Source organism: Anopheles stephensi, chromosome 2 (assembly GCF_013141755.1).
Source record: "Anopheles stephensi strain Indian chromosome 2, UCI_ANSTEP_V1.0, whole genome shotgun sequence".
NCBI classification, from domain to species: Eukaryota; Metazoa; Arthropoda; class Insecta; order Diptera; family Culicidae; genus Anopheles; species Anopheles stephensi.
Genome location: NC_050202.1, coordinates 7,184,814 through 7,203,492, shown reverse-complemented (window position 1 = coordinate 7,203,492; position 18,679 = coordinate 7,184,814). Strand labels below are relative to the sequence as shown.

The 18,679-nt window shown below is 45.2% G+C and overlaps 1 protein-coding gene across 6 annotated transcripts in view; it reads right to left on the bottom strand.

The window, feature by feature from the left end:
* Positions 1-13,522, bottom strand: part of LOC118507982 (collagen alpha-1(XVII) chain) — a 46,671-nt gene extending 33,149 nt beyond the window's left edge. Inside the window, exons 1-4 of one of the 6 annotated variants that reach the window (XM_036047344.1) lie at positions 13,360-13,522; positions 8,914-8,916; positions 8,711-8,735; positions 3,046-3,985 (exon numbers count right to left, since the gene is read on the bottom strand). In XM_036047344.1, coding sequence (XP_035903237.1) covers positions 3,046-3,195 — 150 coding nt within the window. In that variant the 5' untranslated portion in view covers positions 3,196-3,985; positions 8,711-8,735; positions 8,914-8,916; positions 13,360-13,522. Of the gene's footprint in view, positions 1-3,045; positions 3,986-8,710; positions 8,736-8,913; positions 8,917-13,261 lie in introns of all 6 variants that reach the window. The other 5 variants (XM_036047340.1, XM_036047342.1, XM_036047343.1 and 2 more) reach the window with 5 other exon arrangements.
* Positions 13,523-18,679: the final 5,157 nt, after the last annotated feature.

Sequence of the window (18,679 nt, the reverse complement as noted above, 5' to 3'; positions counted from 1 at the left end):
ACAAAAAACCTCTTCCGAAACGGCTTCCAACAAACGTAAAAGCGCTCGTCTGCTAAGTCCGCTTGACGTATTGCAGCAGAAGAAAATTTATATCTCCCAACGGACCGGACCAAACCAACGGAAGGGAACGAACAGACAAGCCAACAGCCTGCCAACGGTGACACCGTTTTGCTTTTTATAGCTGACGACGAATCACACCGACACACAAAATGCAGGAAATGCAGGCGTTCTACGAAGAGTTTTTTTTTACTGTGGCTACTGGGCCCGGAAGGTTTATTTGTCTCAGTGAAAGGATGTTTTTTGTTCTGTACTGTTCTGTCCGGATTTGAGCTACTTTTCCAAGAACGCTTTCCGAGGGAATGGCAGGAAGACCCATTCAAGATGCGGAAATAAGTAATATGGAAATTAAAAATCATGACAAATAATTGTACACTATTCCTCTCAGTGGAGGTACCATTGTGCTTGAGCTGTCATTTTGACGTATCTGTCAAAAATTCTTCTCAGTAAATAAAATTCTAGCTGCCTCTTAGTTTTCTGTTTTCCAATCCACCGTAAAGAACCCGATACAAGACGAATCGTCCCTTGCAAAGAAGACAAACTGCCTCATTAGGATAAATGAATGGCTTCTTCTCTCGTCGGTCGTCGTCGCAGTCAATTTACGATGACGACGGCGGCTCGTGTGTCCGATTCCAGTGTTGCGCAACACTGCCTTTATCAAAGCTCCTTCCACGCGCGACCATTCGTCTAGGATCTCAATTCGCGGGAAAGTGTAATGTTAGATCATTCAATTTGTTCCTTCTTTTGTGCCACCCACGAGGCACGGTAATAGGACGAGAGAGAGAGAGAGAGAGAGAGAACGAGCGAACGCGGGCCAGATTCTTAGTAGCGAAGAAAGAAATTATTTATAGCCCAAAATCGTTGCACACTAGTAACAAATCCTTTTCCAGCAACTTCCGATCGTAGCAGTGAGAAGCTATTGATGATGCATTTCGCTCCACCTACGGGCTCCGAGCGAACGAGAAAAAGGTTTCACTTTCCACGGCAAACATCCATTGTGCTTATGGGACGCACGAGCAGACGAGAAAATTGAATGAAAAGAGCAGACTTCATGGAGCCTGCATGTGCACTAAGAGTGGAATGATAGCTGTTTTTAAGTGTTTTATAGCACTTTTTTGAATTTTTATAGCAAACTTACTACTCCTTATTATGCTCAAATTGACTGCAAACAATCAATTGCTTGTCTCCAATTTAACTAAGTGTTGCTAAACAGTTCCAACAGCCATTTATTCATAAAAGGCTCCATTTATTCTCACCGTCGGAAAACCACCAATTTAAATCGCACATCCTGCGAGAGTAATAATTCACATTCATCATCACACCTCACCAATTCCAACCCAACCCAGCAGCCGCTAGTAGCGAACAATAAAATTACAAATGCAAAAATCAGCTCCCGTCTCCGACAGTCGGGGAGTCGGGGCCATTTTCCGTGCGACACAACGTCTAGTGCCGTCGAAAACTATTCCTGTCCGTGATAGACGCACTCCTCCCGGCTCCCGGTAATCGCCAAGGAATGTGGTGGCAGAAAACAGGGGAAAAAGCGACCCACCACCCAACACCAACCGATGTATACAAATGGCAAATATTTACCAAACGTGATTTTTCCCTCGATTCACCATCACTCCACGGCGCTGCGGTGTTGGCAGCAAGCAGCGACCCGAAGCCTGTCGTCGATTGGTTCCCAACCCACACACACACACACACACTCGCGCGCACACATGCTGCTGCCCTTCATTCAAGCCGCTCCAACAACCCACGCGGAAGAGAGCCGCTTGAGTGGGTGGGTTTGATCCCGTTGGAAAAGTGGACCAGCTCACTGTGCAAGCCATGGCAGGGCGTGGGAAGCTCACCGTTCGCCATGTTCGCATACGTGTGCTTGATCAGCCACAGCTCAAGCCACACAACAGTTTTCCTCGATTTTTCCCGCGCGTTTCATGTTACACCATGATGGGGGGACTATTTTTACATTTTCCTGCCCCGTCGACAACATCGTGCGTCGAACGCTTGTTTCCAACCTGGATGCTGAGGATGGTTCCGCTTTTCTAAGGCTCCTTTTTTGTTCTCCAACGGTTGCTACGACGGTGGGCTGACGTGAGTGAGAAATTGATTTATCAACAATTCCGTCGTCAATCCTTATCCCGAAGGCTGTGGCGAAAGACGGCCAACGCAACGAACGTCAGCCAGCCAGCCAGCCAGTCAGGGAGGCGTTTGTGAGTGTTATCCGAGCTGGGGAATTCACCGCCGAAGGAGCGGATAAATTACGCTTCAATCAAGATAAGATGTCTGACGATGCGTTCAGGATGGGACTGAATGAAGTGTTGTCGCATTAAGGTGAACCGGTACCGCAGGGAAACGCATACATTTGCTTTATTTACTTTTACACAAAAGCGTTTAATTTTTGAATGAATTTTTATTCGTAACCTTAGAGTATTTTAGCTTAAAGGGGGACAAAGCAGCTTCAAATGCTGCGTTTGTTAGTTGTAAATAGTGGTACTCGGTGCAGGAGACCCAAGGAATAAAACAGACTCCTTGAAGAATGATATTTTGCTCATCAGGCCTAGGTCAACGGTGGTAGTCTCTTCGGTAGATTTGAGCGGCCTCAAAAGACGTCATGGGCTAAGTCTTCCGGGGATATTCTCTTGACATGACCAGCCTTGCACGTGGAGCTATAGTGAGGTCGTAAGTTTCATAATACTCTTTTCGGCAGAGCTAATGTCTCAAAGACGTTTGATTACCAGGACTGTAAACGTTCTGCATAGTCTCAGCTTTGTTACATCTGTCACCATTACTATGCCTTTAAAAGCATTACCGACAGGGGGTAAAAGCTTCATAAAGCGCACGGCTTTCCCTATTAAATAAATGATGTAAGCCGTAACAACACAGCGAAATATCCCTGCTAAACTCGGGAAATTCCCCTGAAGCATCCTGCCACGGTACACAAAGAAATTCGCTAAAATATCCAAACCCACCGGCGAATCTGGTACTTACGATTTTCGTGTGCAGTGCGGACAGCTCCCGTTCCGTCACGCGCCGATTAGCTGCCTCCCGCCGGCGCTGCCGGAACTGGCTGTATTTGTACGCAATAATGGCACCCGGCATGGCCAGTGCCTCCAGCGGTGACTTCCGGCCGAAGGGCATGTTTGATTAGATGTAGCAGCCTTCTCACAACAGCCTCGTTTGCTGATCGAGCTCCAGCGGCCGTTTTTCTTTCGTTGTTTCGTGTTAACGTGTGTTTGGGTGTGTGTGCTGGTTGTTTTTTAATTTTAAATTCACACCCTCACGGAAAGGGAAATTCCCAGCACCCACAATTCACTCACGCTTACTCAGGGCGGAAATTTGGCTACACGGAGTAGGACGAATTAACACACACAAAACGCACATAGCCACATACAGGACGCACGTTGTTCAACTCGAAGAGGGAGGGGGAGATTTTTCGTCAGAAGGACGGAGCGGTACGAGGTTTGCCCCCCTGCTTAGACTAATTTAATTTAACCTGCCCCTCTTCCCGGAAGCACTGGATTTCGGCTGGGCGTTACCGTGCTGCTCATATTCACACAGGAAAATGAGTTTACATACACACTGTTGCACACGGCACACTACAGTGAAGGAAGATGCGTAATTTACCACTGCTCAACACTTAACACAGGAATTTAACGCACTATTTTTTCACCCAAAATTTTCACACCATAACACGCAGAGGGAGCTTTGTAATTTTAACAACACACTTACCTATTTACGGGTTCATTATTTCACTACGATGCAGATCAAAACCACTGCCGTCGGGGAATTGCTTACCATTTGACATGAACACTACGGGGAGTGGAGTATTGTAACGAGTAACAAACACTTGCACGCACGCACACTAAATTGACACAGCAATGGATTTTCGTTAGCCTTTCAAGCTCACCACAAATTCGGTTTTGCAATTCTAGAAATTAGAAATCGGAGTTGGGAGGTCGATTATGTTATAGAGCGATGAATATCAATTGTTTGCTTGTTGAAAACTTGCACGATAATATGAAACTAAGAAGACAAATAATTATTTTAGAATGTAGTTCACTTTAAAACCATGAAAAAAAATTAAATACATGGAAAACTGTAAATATTTAACTCATTGAAAAAATTTTGTAAAACATGAAAAAAGATGAAAAACACATAACAAGAAAAATCATGAAAGAAAATGAGAAACCAATATAATATAAAAATGGTGAATTTAAGTAACATAAATGAGTATAAAAAATCATCAAAGAAAGAGCAAAACAAACAGTAGAAACAATAGAAAACGCTTTTCAATAAGAAATAGATAAAGTACTATTGTTTACGCTTAGATGTTTGTTTACGTTTAGACGTCAAATCTACTTGACGAAAGCTAGTTTCGTCAAGTTTTAATACATGAAATATTTCAAGGATACAGTGAGTAGGAGTGAGTGTCGCTCGCGTGGGGGACACTCATAAGAAAGTTTATAAATAGGGCAGAAAACACAATTATATCTCTCTTCGAATTTGGAATCTGAACACGACGCTTGGTAAATATTGCAACACACATCGATCCGAAACTCCGCGAATTCTTCATGGTGCCGTGACCAGGATATATAGCTCGAATTTCTGGTGTTTTTTCGCGAGTTTGATCGACCCGTCGTTCACCGTTTTGTGTGTGGTTTGGATTTTCGTTTGGTTTGGATTTTCGTGCACCGTACAGCTGTTTTTGCCGCATCACGCATTACACTGCAGGTCACTCACTCACACGCACATACACACACACGATTGCACAATGCCCGTACCACCCGTTGTTTTGGCGTCCCGTCGGACAATTTTGTTGGCGTCCCTTACTCGGTACGAGAAATTTTTGGATAGTTTCGTTCACGCACGGGATCAAGTACAAGTGGAGGTTCGCTTAAGAAAATTCGAAACATTATGCAAGGACCTAGAGAGTGTTCAACAAGAATTAGAGGATTCCGCTTCCACGCTGGAAGAAACAACGCAGAATGCTACATTTCGAGAGAATTTCGAGAATAGATTGATTCGTGTCCAATCTCAACTGCAGGCAAAGCTAGCTCCTACCGCGCACCCGAGCACTGGATCGAACTCACTCAAGGGCATCAAGCTTCCCACCATCGCGCATCATACGTCACAGGGTCACGAACTGAGTCACTCGCGGCGAATAACCTTTCCGCGTCAAACTAGTTTTGGTACCACGTCACATGAAACACCAAATTGCATTTTATGCAATTCCTCGCATTCATTGCTAAAATGCCCACGATTTGAAGGAATGGAGCCTAAGGATCGCTATCGTTTCGCGATGACCGCGCGTTTATGCACAAATTGCTTACGCGAGAATCATGCGGCTCGTGATTGTCCGGCGCACTACAAATGCCGGTATTGTAATTTGGAACACCACACAAAACTGCACTTCACACCGAATAGCCCTAGTTACACAGCTCCACCACATCACACACACAACACCGCTAACGATCACACAGCCACCGATAACACACAACCTCCATTTGCAGCAGCACTACAGCAAGCACCCGAGCAGGTATTGCTCAAAACTGCTTTCGTGAATATTATTGATGATTTCGGAATTGCTCATCCTGCGCGCGCGCTGTTGGACAGCGCATCGCAGCCGAATCTAACTAGCGATCGACTCGCTAAACGGCTAAGTTTGAAGACGAGTAACGTACACGTTACCACGCTAAATTGGATTTTGTCACCACCCAACACCTGGAAAACCGTTGTGGCTAATCGTGTTGCTGAGATCCAGAACTATTCACGTCCTCGTCAGTGGAAACACATTCCCGGCTCAACAAATCTCGCCGGCCTGGTATCTCGTGGGATGTCAGCAGTGGACATGCTGAAAAGGTCGATATGGACTTGTGGTCCCGAGTGGTTGGGGCTACCTGCTTTTGATTGGCCAATATCGAATCCATTGCTGGCTGCCGAAGCTGATATTGAAATTCGTCGGACACGCACACAACAATCGTCACAAGTTAGTTCATCCGCGATCACACCTAAATTCCTGGAAGCAGCTAAACTCACATTATGCATCCTGGCGCAACAAGACGAGTTTTCATCGGAGATCCGGTTGCTGAAAAAGGGAGAAACTATAGGGCGGCGCTCACCTCTACGGCGCTTCAATCCATTCCTCGATGAGGAAGGAATAATGCGAGTGGGCGGCCGATTGAATCTTGCACAGCTTCCCTACCAGTTCAAACACCCTATCCTACTTCCCAAGAAACATCCGTTTGCTCGTCTCATCGCATACCACTTTCATGAAAAGCTGATGCATGGCGGGGGAAGACTATTACTTTCCCAGATTCGAGAAGAATATTGGCCGCTCGACGGACGGAGATTAGTGAAAGGAGTAGTCCGTAATTGTTTTCGTTGCATACGACAGGATCCCGCCCTAGTGCAACAACAAACCGGCCAACTTCCGTATCAACGCATCACTCCGAGCCGGCCGTTTTCTGTTACTGGAGTGGATTACGCCGGCCCATTTTGTCTTAAGCCGACGTACAAGAGAGCTGCCGCTGCCAAGTGTTATTTGTTTTTGTTCTTTTGTTTTGCAACCAAGGCGGTTCACCTGGAGCTGGTCAGCGATCTCACCACTGCAGGGTTCTTGGCCGCTTTACACCGTTCCACAGCCCGGCGCGGGCTACCGTCGGATATACACTCCGACAACGTAAACAACTTGAAGGTTCGTCACACGCGCTAAAAGAATTTTTTGAGTTATTTCAGAGTGAGCAACAGCAAAACATCATCGCAACCAACTGCTCTGACATGGGGATTACCTGGCAATTACTCGTGCAACGTTTCTGGAAGCATTGGACCACTGAGTATCTGCAGGAAATGCAGAAGGACAATAAGGTTGCGGTTCGGTGCGAAATCGTTCCCGGCAGACTGGCCATCCTTGTGGACGATTCCCTCCCCATCACCCGATGGCCACTGGCGCGCATCATTGTTGTACACCCTGGAGAGGATCAACTTACAGTAGTGAAGCTGAAAACGGCAAAAGGATTAGTCTCTCGTCCTGTTACGAAAATTTGCGTTTTACCTGTTGCGAAACCGTTCTGTTAGAACCGCGTGTTAGTTATTTTGTTATGACATTCTGTCATGGGGGGGAGTATGTTTACGCTTAGATGTTTGTTTACGTTTAGACGTCAAATCTACTTGACGAAAGCTAGTTTCGTCAAGTTTTAATACATGAAATATTTCAAGGATACAGTGAGTAGGAGTGAGTGTCGCTCGCGTGGGGGACACTCATAAGAAAGTTTATAAATAGGGCAGAAAACACAATTATATCTCTCTTCGAATTTGGAATCTGAACACGACGCTTGGTAAATATTGCAACACACATCGATCCGAAACTCCGCGAATTCTTCAACTATTCATTAAAAATTTAATAACAAAACATCTACAAAATTATCCTTTTGGAAAAGTTTTAAGTCCAATAAACATGTAAAAGCTGTTAGCACCGGGCATCGAACGCGGGTCGCGATGGATTGCTTTTTCAGTCTGTTTTTGCTTCTAGTAAGCGCCCAACACCCGGGAACGACCCGGTTCCCCAAAGTCCTCTGGCATAAATCGTAAAAAAATCACACAATCACCGAGGGTCACATTAAAACGCACACAAAGTAGGTAGGAACACGGGTAGAACAGTGTTTCGGTCGCTTTTGGTCCAACACCACCACCGGACAGACATCAGCAAAAGGGAACCCACCACGACGGCGACCAGAACTCCCTGGAGGTTGATCCGACCAACCAACTGCCCATTTCGATTGCTTGTCCTTCTGCCGTTTTCCCTTTATCACTCATTCGCTCCTTCTCTCCCTCTCACACACACACACACTCTGTCGTAGGCATCTTATCTTACAATCGATCTCAATCACCGAAGGGCAAACCACCGGGCAATGTATCGTGTACGCAACGAGACACCATTTATGGGCAACATAAACGCTAACCCGTGTCCTGTGTGCCCGATTCGCGACGGTCGAACTCGGACTGCGGTGGCGGTGACTGTTATTGCGCTGGGAATATGCTGGGGCTATGCTGTGCTGACCAAATCGACAAACCGACCCGCGGTGTTCGCGTTCACGTATTGACCTTTTCGTTGGCACATTTGGATAATGTATCAATCGGATTCACGCGGCTTACAAGCAAACAGGAAGAAAAAACAAAAACCCAAACTCCGGTGGTCTGCACTTACATTACGCAGCACAAAGAAATAAATACACATGAGTGCCGTAAAGCTGCGGCTCCTGCTACTGCTGGATTCCTGCTGCCGAAGCTCAAAAACACAAATTACGCCACCGAATAAGTTTAATCCCGTCCTTTTGGTGACTAATGTTCAGTGCTATTTGATGCTAGCATTGTGCTCCTTCTGGCTCGCACTTGGTTTAATGTCATTGAACGTACACAGCCAGAGCCCTTTTGTACCGCTGAGCTATGTCTGATGTGTTAATATGGAATTATCTGGCTGACATTTACCGAAGCAATAAAACAAAATGGTTCGCAAATTTGCTATCGCCAGAAGGTATTTTTCGTTTTGCATGTTACAATGAGGCTCAGGTCTTATAACAAGTTTCTACATGGACAAATTGTATGAGCGCCCAACACACAGAAGAAATATATTTCTTTAAATATAAAATAAACCTACCTATGAGGCCACTAAAACTCGTACGCTTCAATTCAAAAACAGGGGGAAAACGATATCGATAAAATCATTTGTTCAACTCACTGAGTGCCACACCGCAGCGATCGTAAGTCATTGTGCCTCCGTGGCTCACATACTCACACTTCACCGCCCAAGGTAATCCCAATGTTTTATACCTCCACCCCCTACCCTCTCCCCTTTCCAACCCCCTTCGCCTCCCCCGATTCCTTCCATCGATAATGCCACACGTGACACAGCACATAAAATCATGCACTATTTGACTTTTCCGACCGATCCCGGTACACCACGTACCAGGCGTCTCCATCGTAATCATGAGAGAAATTGGCCTCGCAGTAGAAGGGGGAAGGAGCCAACCCTAGCTTGACACCTGCGACGACGACGACGACGACGATATGGTGTGATATCCTTGAGTTCGATGTGCTTCCGTTTGCAAATGCCAACGCCACCGTGTATGGTGGATTAATAGTTATTTCTTTTTACTGCCATTTGCCTGCATCCCGCCTGCGTGTGCCCTGAGGTAAAATCAGTACCACGGCCCAGTTCAAGGAAACGTTGGACCGGCTTCAAACGGAAGTGGCCGTGTACTGTTCAATATGTCACGAATATGAATATCACCAATATGAAAGGGGGAAGCTGTTTCTTCACGGTACGGCACGGCAGAATCGCACACAATCGCATGACTTAACGAACATGATGGACTACAATAGTTTTCAGAGTCCCCCTTATCAACACTTTTCGACTGGAGCTTAGAATATTGCTGAGAGCAAAATAGATATAGCTTGCTCGTGTTCAAGCTCTCCCTCGAGTGGTTCAAATTTCTGCCCTTCGCAGCACTATTTCATAACATGGTCTAACGCGCCCGTTCGTGTTTATCCACAGCGCAGTAACTCGCCAGTAAGTCGCACGTTTCGTCCATGATCCAGCTCGATGATGCAAATCAGATCCACAAATGCCAATAAAATATTGGCCCTCGGGTGACATTCCCACCGGGATTCCTAGAGCTACCATCCAAACGGAGCCTGTCACGATGAAAGGGCAGCAACAGGGAAGGGCCAGGGTTGACTCTCGCACATCGCACCAGAAAATAAAACACGATGACCTACCCGCCGCCCGTACGCCACACACAAGTACCAAAGGCAAAGGGGAGAGGGGGGGGGGAGGGAGAATCGAAAATGTTCGAATTTCATTATGTAAAGTGACTGGTCCGTACCTACATTGTGTGGCAACCGTCCATAACTGGGCGGACGAGCGCGAGCGCGCGCGCCTCGCTTAGAAGGATTCCCGTTTCATATTTCGTATTGATAAAACACCGATATCGGATACCTCTGGTTTTTGTGAGTTTTTTTGTTTTTGTTTTTGTTGGTTCGGCTTTGCTTTGTTTTGGCTGGTTGGTGTGGTCTAGCTGGTGGTGAGTTAGTTTTACTGTCAGATTTTAGCCGGATCCAATTGATCTCTGCTGCCGGTACTGGATCTTTTTTGTGGTGCTGTTGCTTTTTGGATGTGTTTTTATGCTGCTGCTTTTATTGCATTGGATTTCGAGCCAAACACGACATCCAATATACTGTGAATGAAAATCTACCGAAATGATAAAAAGAACATGAAAAAGAAATAGGAATAGAGCTGTCAAAATGAATTTATCATTCGGTCCCCTAAATCAAACTGTATTTTTAATTTAAACTTCTGAGTTTTCATAGCAAACATGTCTAAAAACGAGTTAATAAAATTAAGAAACTTCCTAAAAGTTCAAATATATTAGTAAATAAAATAAAAAAGAACAAGAAACAAAACAAAAAAAATTGACAAAATATCAATAAATAAATTAATAAATTAATAAATTAATAAAGAAAAATACATAAAAAATACAGATAAACAAAAAAAAATAAAAAGAGACATTAAAAATAATAAAAAAATAAAATAAACTGTTACAACAATCACATAGCTAAATCGAACAACAAAACCAAGTAAAAAAATCTTGCAACGCCATACAAAATATTACACAAAACGTACAAGGAATGCTGTCTTATTGACTTCTGCCCTTACATCCTCTAGCCGACAAGGTGACTTTCGTGTGTTTACACATAACGATGCCAATCCCTGTATCGACGGGCAACCAACCAACGCAGACCAAAACCAGCCCGGCCCAGGCCAGTATGCGGCACTCATTTGGTAGTCTAATTCTGCTCCTAACTCCGAACGGTAAGATCACCGCAGAGTCCCTTTGAAGGGCTTCAACCTGCCGGGCCTTACCCAACCAAGACCGTTTGCAAATTAGTGCGATGAGCCGTTTTGAATTAGCTGCGGGCATACAGCAGTGAGAGCCTGTCCCGAAAAAAAGAACACACACACACACAGAAATTTGTGCCAAATGTATAGGACGAAGGTAAATGAAAGGCTTCTGATGGTCTCGAAGGTGCTCGAACACGAGCCATTCGATGGATGAAATAGGTGCTTGCGTAAGGCTTCAATTTGCTTTCTATCTATACTTTAATTCGGAAAAAAGACGTAGATTTATCCTTCCATGCACCAGACAAGCTGTCAGAAGAGAAGAACAATATAAATGCTTCACTTCAGATGCGCCCGTCAGGTCTCGCAACTATTCTCACGCCTGTTGATGATTTAAGACACTTCATAAATCATCTCAAGCCAGCCCGCCCGCCCCGGCTAAAGAAGACTGATGAAACATTTTATCCAACATTTAACTTTATCCTTCAGGGCCTGAAATGATTATAAATAGTGTGTGTGTGTACCATTAAACGGGGGGGATAGAAGCAGAAGAAGAAAAAAGCACGGTAAGGCGTTAAAAAATCCGTTCCGAGGACACCCGTTCCGTTCCGAGCCGGTGGCTGGGCGGTGTCGAACAACAGGTTCTCACTTCTTTTGTCTTTCGGTTGTCACAGTGCGCGAAACAAACAAACAAAAAACTGGTGCTGTGCATAACAAGTGGTCCAACGAACGAGGAGGAATGGGTGTGGGAAAGCGGCAGCCTCTACAAACAAACATTCTTCTAGTGTTCTTGCAATCTGGTGGATCTTTAGTTGGAGCGGCATACTATCTCGCCGTTGGAATCGAAAGTGGGTAGAAGTGGGCGAGCGAGAGAAAAAAAAATGGCAAATGGCAACAAAACAGAAACTATCCGTTCAAACACCCATTCTCGTGCGTCGTGCCTCTTGCCTTCGGGAAGGATGTGTTTATGGTTTTGTGAAAAGGCACCAGAATCTAGCTCAAGTACAAGGACAAGTCTTAGGCGCGCGTGCTTTGGTTAGAGGAAGCTTAAAAAAGACTTTTTTTTTTTTGCTTTCGCACCCGTGCCGGGAATCAAATCGCAAGAGAGCGTATCGGGCTGGAAAGTTGGACGGTAAGAAACGAGGACCACCAGCTCTCAAGGATACGTAGAACGATGATTGTCTCTACCCGACCATTGTTGCAGAACAAAAACTTCCCGAGACAGCTTCCGGTGGCACGCATTAGCGGGTGTGTGTGTGTCTGTGTGTGGGTCGAGCAGTGAATTATTTTTCCACGGATTTTCTTCTCCACAACAATAGCGCAATCGGTTGGACTCATTTATTTTGCGTCCAAGTTTTGATTTCTTCGCCCTCCCCCCCCAAACGGCTCAACACTTTTTTCTTTTCGACCTCACTTTCACTCGAGATTCTCACTTGAAGATTCCTGGAAGGACACACACACGGCACGCAATTCACTTCGAGGAAAATCTTTGCCCCGTGCCCCGAAATGGTTCAATTTCGGTGCTCAGCAACGCGTGAAGCTGCACGAACATCCAGCATCCGTCGCAGTAGCGTTTCCTTGGACGACCTTCGAGCTGGCAACGGCGCTTCGAGTGCTTTTGATACCTTCCCCACCGAGGACGTACATTTGCAGAAACAAATGTGGATTTATTTCCGTTCATCCGTCAAAACCCACAAACATCAAACGATGGGAGGAAATTGGAAAGACTCAGTTCTGGTGCGTTCTGTTTACTCAGCAGCAGCAGCAGCAGCAGCATACGACGCGTAACACGGGTTGCCTACATTTGGGCGCTTTATCGGTGCTCTGCAGCAAAAGCGATTCCGCAGCATCCTTCGGCAGGTTTTGCGTTATTAGCACTACTGCTGCTGCTACTGCGATACATTAATACTCGATGAGCGTATCGCACACACACACACGCACACACACAGCTCTCGTAGGGCATTTTGCACGATTTTCCCACGCGCTCGTGGGTTGGGCCGCAATCGCGGCACACTCTCTAACCGGAGGGCTCGAGCTGGCCCTTTGCCCAAGTTCACTGCAGTCGGGGGCCGTTTCGACGCTTCATCGAGCCACAACACAAGCGTGCTTATTCGCACACGTACACACACGCACGCACACACATACAAACATTCGCGCACTTGAAAACTTTTGCACAGAAAAGTCGGCTCGATTTTTTTTTCTGCCGAATCCCCGGGCAACCTCAACATTCAAGGCACGGTTTTGATTATTACGAGTATTTCGGTTCGCTTTTTTTTTTGTTCTTGGTTCTAAACAGAAAAGCATTCTTACGAAGGGCACATGCAGGTTGATGATGTGCACAACACACACGGACAAACGGCGGAAGCAAAATTGACACCGATGCTGCTGACGACGATGATGATCCTCACCGTGGGAACACACTGCGTAAACTGAACACGGTCAAAACACCTTCCATCGGCGGGGGAGCGCACTGGTCTTTTTTTGTCCGGGAGGCAACTCACACACAACGCGTTTCGAGGTTTTCCCTGTTTCTTCTTAAGGGACGAGTTTTTCCACACGACTCTCCGTGGCTGACTTGCGACTGAAAGGCTAGGGCGAAGCTTCCACTTCTCTTTTGGGGAGAGCTTTTCGCATGCACGCTGAAGGAACTCAGCAGCAGGAACTCACCGCAAAACGTAGCGGGGGCTTTCGGGGTTTAAGGCGAAAAAGGGATAATCCCTAGATATCCGCACTGGGGATGGAAACTACTGAAACTGCACTGCTTCAGGGCACAGTAAAGGCTGCAACAGAGAGAAAAGAGATCGCACTTTCTCTTTCTGCCACACAATCTCTCACTTTTACGCTTAGTAACTCACCTTAAAAGAGCAACCACCGTGGTGAGTTCTAGAGGAGTACTAGAATGTCCTGTCCTGTTCGTTGCGTTCTCTCACTCTCTCGCTGCTTGTAGTAGGATCTGCTAATCTCTTCAATAACATGCACCAACACGGACGCAAACATGTCGTGCGAAATGAACAATACACGCGCACAAACAATGCGAAAAAACACACGGTGGCAAAAATAATACACAACCGCCACGTGATTGAGGCGAGAGGCTTCGCCTGGGCTGGGAAGCATGGGAAATGTTTTTTCGGCTGCTCACACGATAACTATGACGACAGCCCGCATATCGTAGTAGCTGTGGTAGTGCCTGTTGAGAGGGTGTGTGCGTTTAAAGGAGATGTGTGTGGAGCAGCAAAAAAGAGATTGTACGAAGAATTTCGCACCGGATTCTTACTACCGAGGGGGATTTTGACTTCTGAAGCTAATTTTTTGATAAATCTTAAAGTAGAAAAAATGCTCATTTTATATTCAATTCTAATCCATTTAAGAAGCTTTATAAAATCGAGGATTTTCGTCATTAAAAAATCCTCCGTGCGGCAATCACGGCAAAATTCGTCTCGCATCGCATCACCGAGTTCTCAGTTCCAAGAACTCTTACTACGTATGCCCTGTTATGATAGGGCACGTCACGGTATAAAATTATGCTCCAGCAAGAAGGATCAAATCGGAGCAAAAGCGAGAGAGAGAGAAAGAGAGCGCGAATCGGCGAGAGACATTGCAGAAACAAAACTGTGACGTCAGCAACACGGAGCGAACGTTTGTTATTAAGCTTTCCCGTTCGCACGCCCTCACCGTTCCCTTTTCTGCAACACTGTTGAATCATTAAGTTTGCAGTGTATGATGCCCATGTGCAGCAGCATGATTTGTGGAAGCTACAACCGAGCGCTGAAGAATAATTTTTAATTGCATCCAAATAAACAACAAAACAACAAAATGCGGCTTATCATATCCGCAACGCCGCATACTAATGAGCGTGCATGTTGCCTTTAGTGATAATGCCATTCAAACATCATCTGTGGCCCCCTAATGATGGTCTAAATTAATACGTTTTCGTGTGCAATAATACTAAATAGCATAATGAGCGATTTTCCTCTGCTGCTGGTTTCCAGTTTAACCCGCCCAAAGCTCGTGCTGATTACTAACCAAAGCAAAGCTCGGCACGAAATGAAGATGTTCAAAAAAGCTCTTCTCGGGCAATAACTCTTCCCGTTGGCTTTAAATTTCCAAAATCCGTCCAGCGAAAAGAATTCGCAGCGAAAAGGAAGATGTCAATGTCTAAATTTCACAACGAGTTGATGATGTCCAACTTTCTGCGCCCGTTCGCCGTGGAGCATAAGAATAGCGCTGCTCTTAGCCGGTAACGAGAGTCTAAAAATAGTGAATGTTGTTCTACTACGGTACTTTTCGGATGTTTCTCATCCTCCTCGCTACTGTTAGAAAAGTCCATGCTGCACGTTGTTGCTTCTCGATGAAACAAGCTGCCCGGATCTCTATCCGAAGGGGGGGGGGGGGGGGGGGGGGATGGGAAATGCTCTGTGCTTCTGCTCGTTAAGCTTTCCTTTATGTAACCATTCTTCTTGTTGCTGCGATGCTGAAGCCGGTAGTTCTTCCGATTCATTTGCTACATAATTTAATGCTGCAATGATGAACCGGTACGGGCTAACCGACATTCCCGACCCATGTCAAGGGTTGTGGTTTAGATCTCAATCAATGGGCTGTGTATTTTATTTCCATGTCCGGAACAAAAAAGATGTTTCATGGGGAAAGTTGAAGCAATTGTTTTAAAAAAACACAATGAAAAACCTCCTTCTGTAATTATACGTTTTATTTTTTTTTTATAAATTGTCTCAAGTAATGGAGACGCCTGGTACTTCATGTTATTTTAAATTAGCAATATTTCTAATAAATTCTAATTCCTCATCAACTTCAACGTAAAAATCAGTATCGCAACCAGGAAGTTAAGCTTGTTGCTGTTGCTGCTTAAAACTAACAGCCAATTAGCAAAGCAAGCATTTACGCTCTTCAGATGTTTTGTTGGGTCTTAAAACCTCTCCAAAGCAATAGTTTAACGCTTCAGTACCCATAATACGACTCCCTCATAATACGAAGCAAACTGCCAGTTACGTTTGTACCGCTTTTAATTGGTACGAAATATGTACGCACATAAATTAATGGTGAAAGAATTCCGGGAAAGCAAAAACGAAACACAGGCACGGGCTTTAATCCTTCCCACTGCAAAATATGGATTGTGATATAAATTTAACGCTTAATTATATTTTTGACTTGTTTCGTATAAAATTCAGCACTAAGCGTTTTTTACTAAAACCTCCATCCCGAATGTTTGAACGTTCGGCCTTCAAACTGCACCAAAAGCGAGCAATCTGCAAAGCCGGGCGGACAAGCTCGCCGGTTCCGGCATATGTTGCGCTTCATCTGCAGATGTCGATTTGCCATGAAATATTATCTGCATCACCATTCGCACCTGCTCCCTGACTGGCTGCTGGCATGCGATGTAGTTTGGTGCATCCTTATCCACCCAGAACCAAGGAAAGTCATCCGATTGAGAGGGTATTTATACATTTCTCTAAGTGTAAATTATTGGTAAATCGTTTTGCAGACAAAAAAAGACTTACCATAATCCTTCTAAAATCTTCAACAAAATTTTCCCATACAAATGCATCCACAATACACATCCAAAAAAAAACTAATCTCTGCAGTTCAGTTAAAAAGCCGCCGGCCCGCAGCACATGCTGCTGGCAAGATGTGACCACTGTGACGTCAGTTCAATCTCAACAAAAAAAACGGTCAAAGCTAACGCTACCTCCGAGTGCTCTTTTCGTACCATTCCGCATAGCAATCAACGGAGCTGGGAAGAATCGGCCTGAGAACTCAAGCAATGCCCACAGCAACAACAAAAAAAAAACCCTTCCATTAGCAATATGCGGCTACGGTTATTGCAAGCTTTTCATTAGCCTTTCAGCAGTTTCGGGCTAGTTCGCACTTCGAAATTGGAAATTGGGACAGTTTCCCGGTCTAGCAATTGTGTGATGAAATTAAAATCCTTCCAACTTCTGGTTTTGGTCCATTGCTTTGCTTTTTCTTACCTGGAATTAGAGTAGCGGGGTTTCTGAGAGATTAATTAATTATTTAGCTTTCCGATTGTCAGCTTCAATTATTCCACTGGGCTTTATCTCAACGCTTTACAATTAAGGTCAATTAGTTGGTGATCGTCACTCAATAAATGCATCGTGCGTGTGGGAGCTTCGCGACGGATAACATTTAGAAACACTGTATTGCATACATTTAGGCGTACGGTTCTTCGAGGTGCTCGATTAACTGCTCGAAAAAAGCTAGCTTTTGTCGTTTTCCACACGTACTCAACTCAGTTGATCAAATTTGGTCACTTTTCCCTTCCGTTGTAAAGAGTAAGCGAAAAAGCAAAGGAAAACTGCCTTAATGCTATCAACGACACAATTTGTACTCCCATTGTGAGAAGAGAAGCATAAAAACGAAAATCTAATTAAAGCTTTACAACTCCCGAAATGAGCCGTTCTCTGCTGCATATTGGTGACTGTAGCGTAAACCAGCCAGAAGGCTCCCGCGCCAATGAGCCTAATCAAGTTAATTCAATTAAACCATTCCTAACTTTTCGCCTTTCCCGAACGTATCCCCAAGTATTCAAAGGTTTGTGATAGAAATATATAAATGCAAAACAATTTCTTTTACTAAATAATAATTTAATCCTTCTTTAGAAACAACCCCTCGGTCGATATGTGCTGTTCCGAAATTAAATGTCCGCATTATCCTCTGCAGCTTAACGCGTGCATGTAAAGCCCATCACTCACACAGGCCCCACACACAGGTATGGGTGGTTGGCGTGTGCCGTACGGTAGGCGTCCAACGCTTCGCAACCAATTGTCCCCAGCCAGCCTCGCATGCCAGATGAGCCGTGGGAAAATCGAGCAGTAAGTGCTGCTTCCCTTCATCGATTTTCATCCCCCAGCACCGGGTACAGCAACCGGTTGCCGCCTGCTGCAGCTTCCACGTTTTCCACGCGCGTCTGTGTGTGGTTTCGGGGTTTTACGCATCTGAATGTGTCGTCCCGTTTTTTTTTTGGATGCGGGTGGCCCTTACCGTACGAATTTCCCTTCAAAGTCTTTCTCTTTCCTGCTCGTGCTTTGTATGCTTCGCAGCCACGCGCTCGGGGAACTATAACAATGGCAAGCCTCTTTTTCCTTAACGGACTGTCACCTTCTTCCGAATGTCACCAATACAAAGGCGGCAAGTAAGATAAAAGCGACATGTTCGACACAGAGCCACGCAGATCGTACGTGCGCTCGGGAAGTGAGTGTGACGTCATTCGGCAAAGCCTTCACAAATCGCACCGCATTCTGCTTCTGCCTTGGTGGCAATGCGTATCGGCCTATTCGTGGAAAAGCCGATACGGTTCGATTTCCCCTCCCAATGCTCTTGTTTTAGCGTCCCCGGCTAAATCCAATGGAGAAAATTGATCATCACCTAACGATGACGCACACAGAACCACTCAACTCAGGTATCGCCTTCTGCACGTACGGCAAAAAGGGCCACAAAATAGCACACCCGCAGAAAGGTGTATAATGCAAGCAATTGTTTATTCAATTACTGACCCCCGAAATGAAACGTGCTTAGCATAAGCTGGTAGGCGTAGACTAAACACCTTTGATGGGAAGTCGTCTTTCGGTTAAAAGTAATCAAAATACCGATTTTAAAATTAAATATCGCCATAAAACCAAACCTTATGAATACTTTCTAAGCCTTGCATTCGATTTGCATTTATAATATATTATTTATAATATATTATTTTTGCAT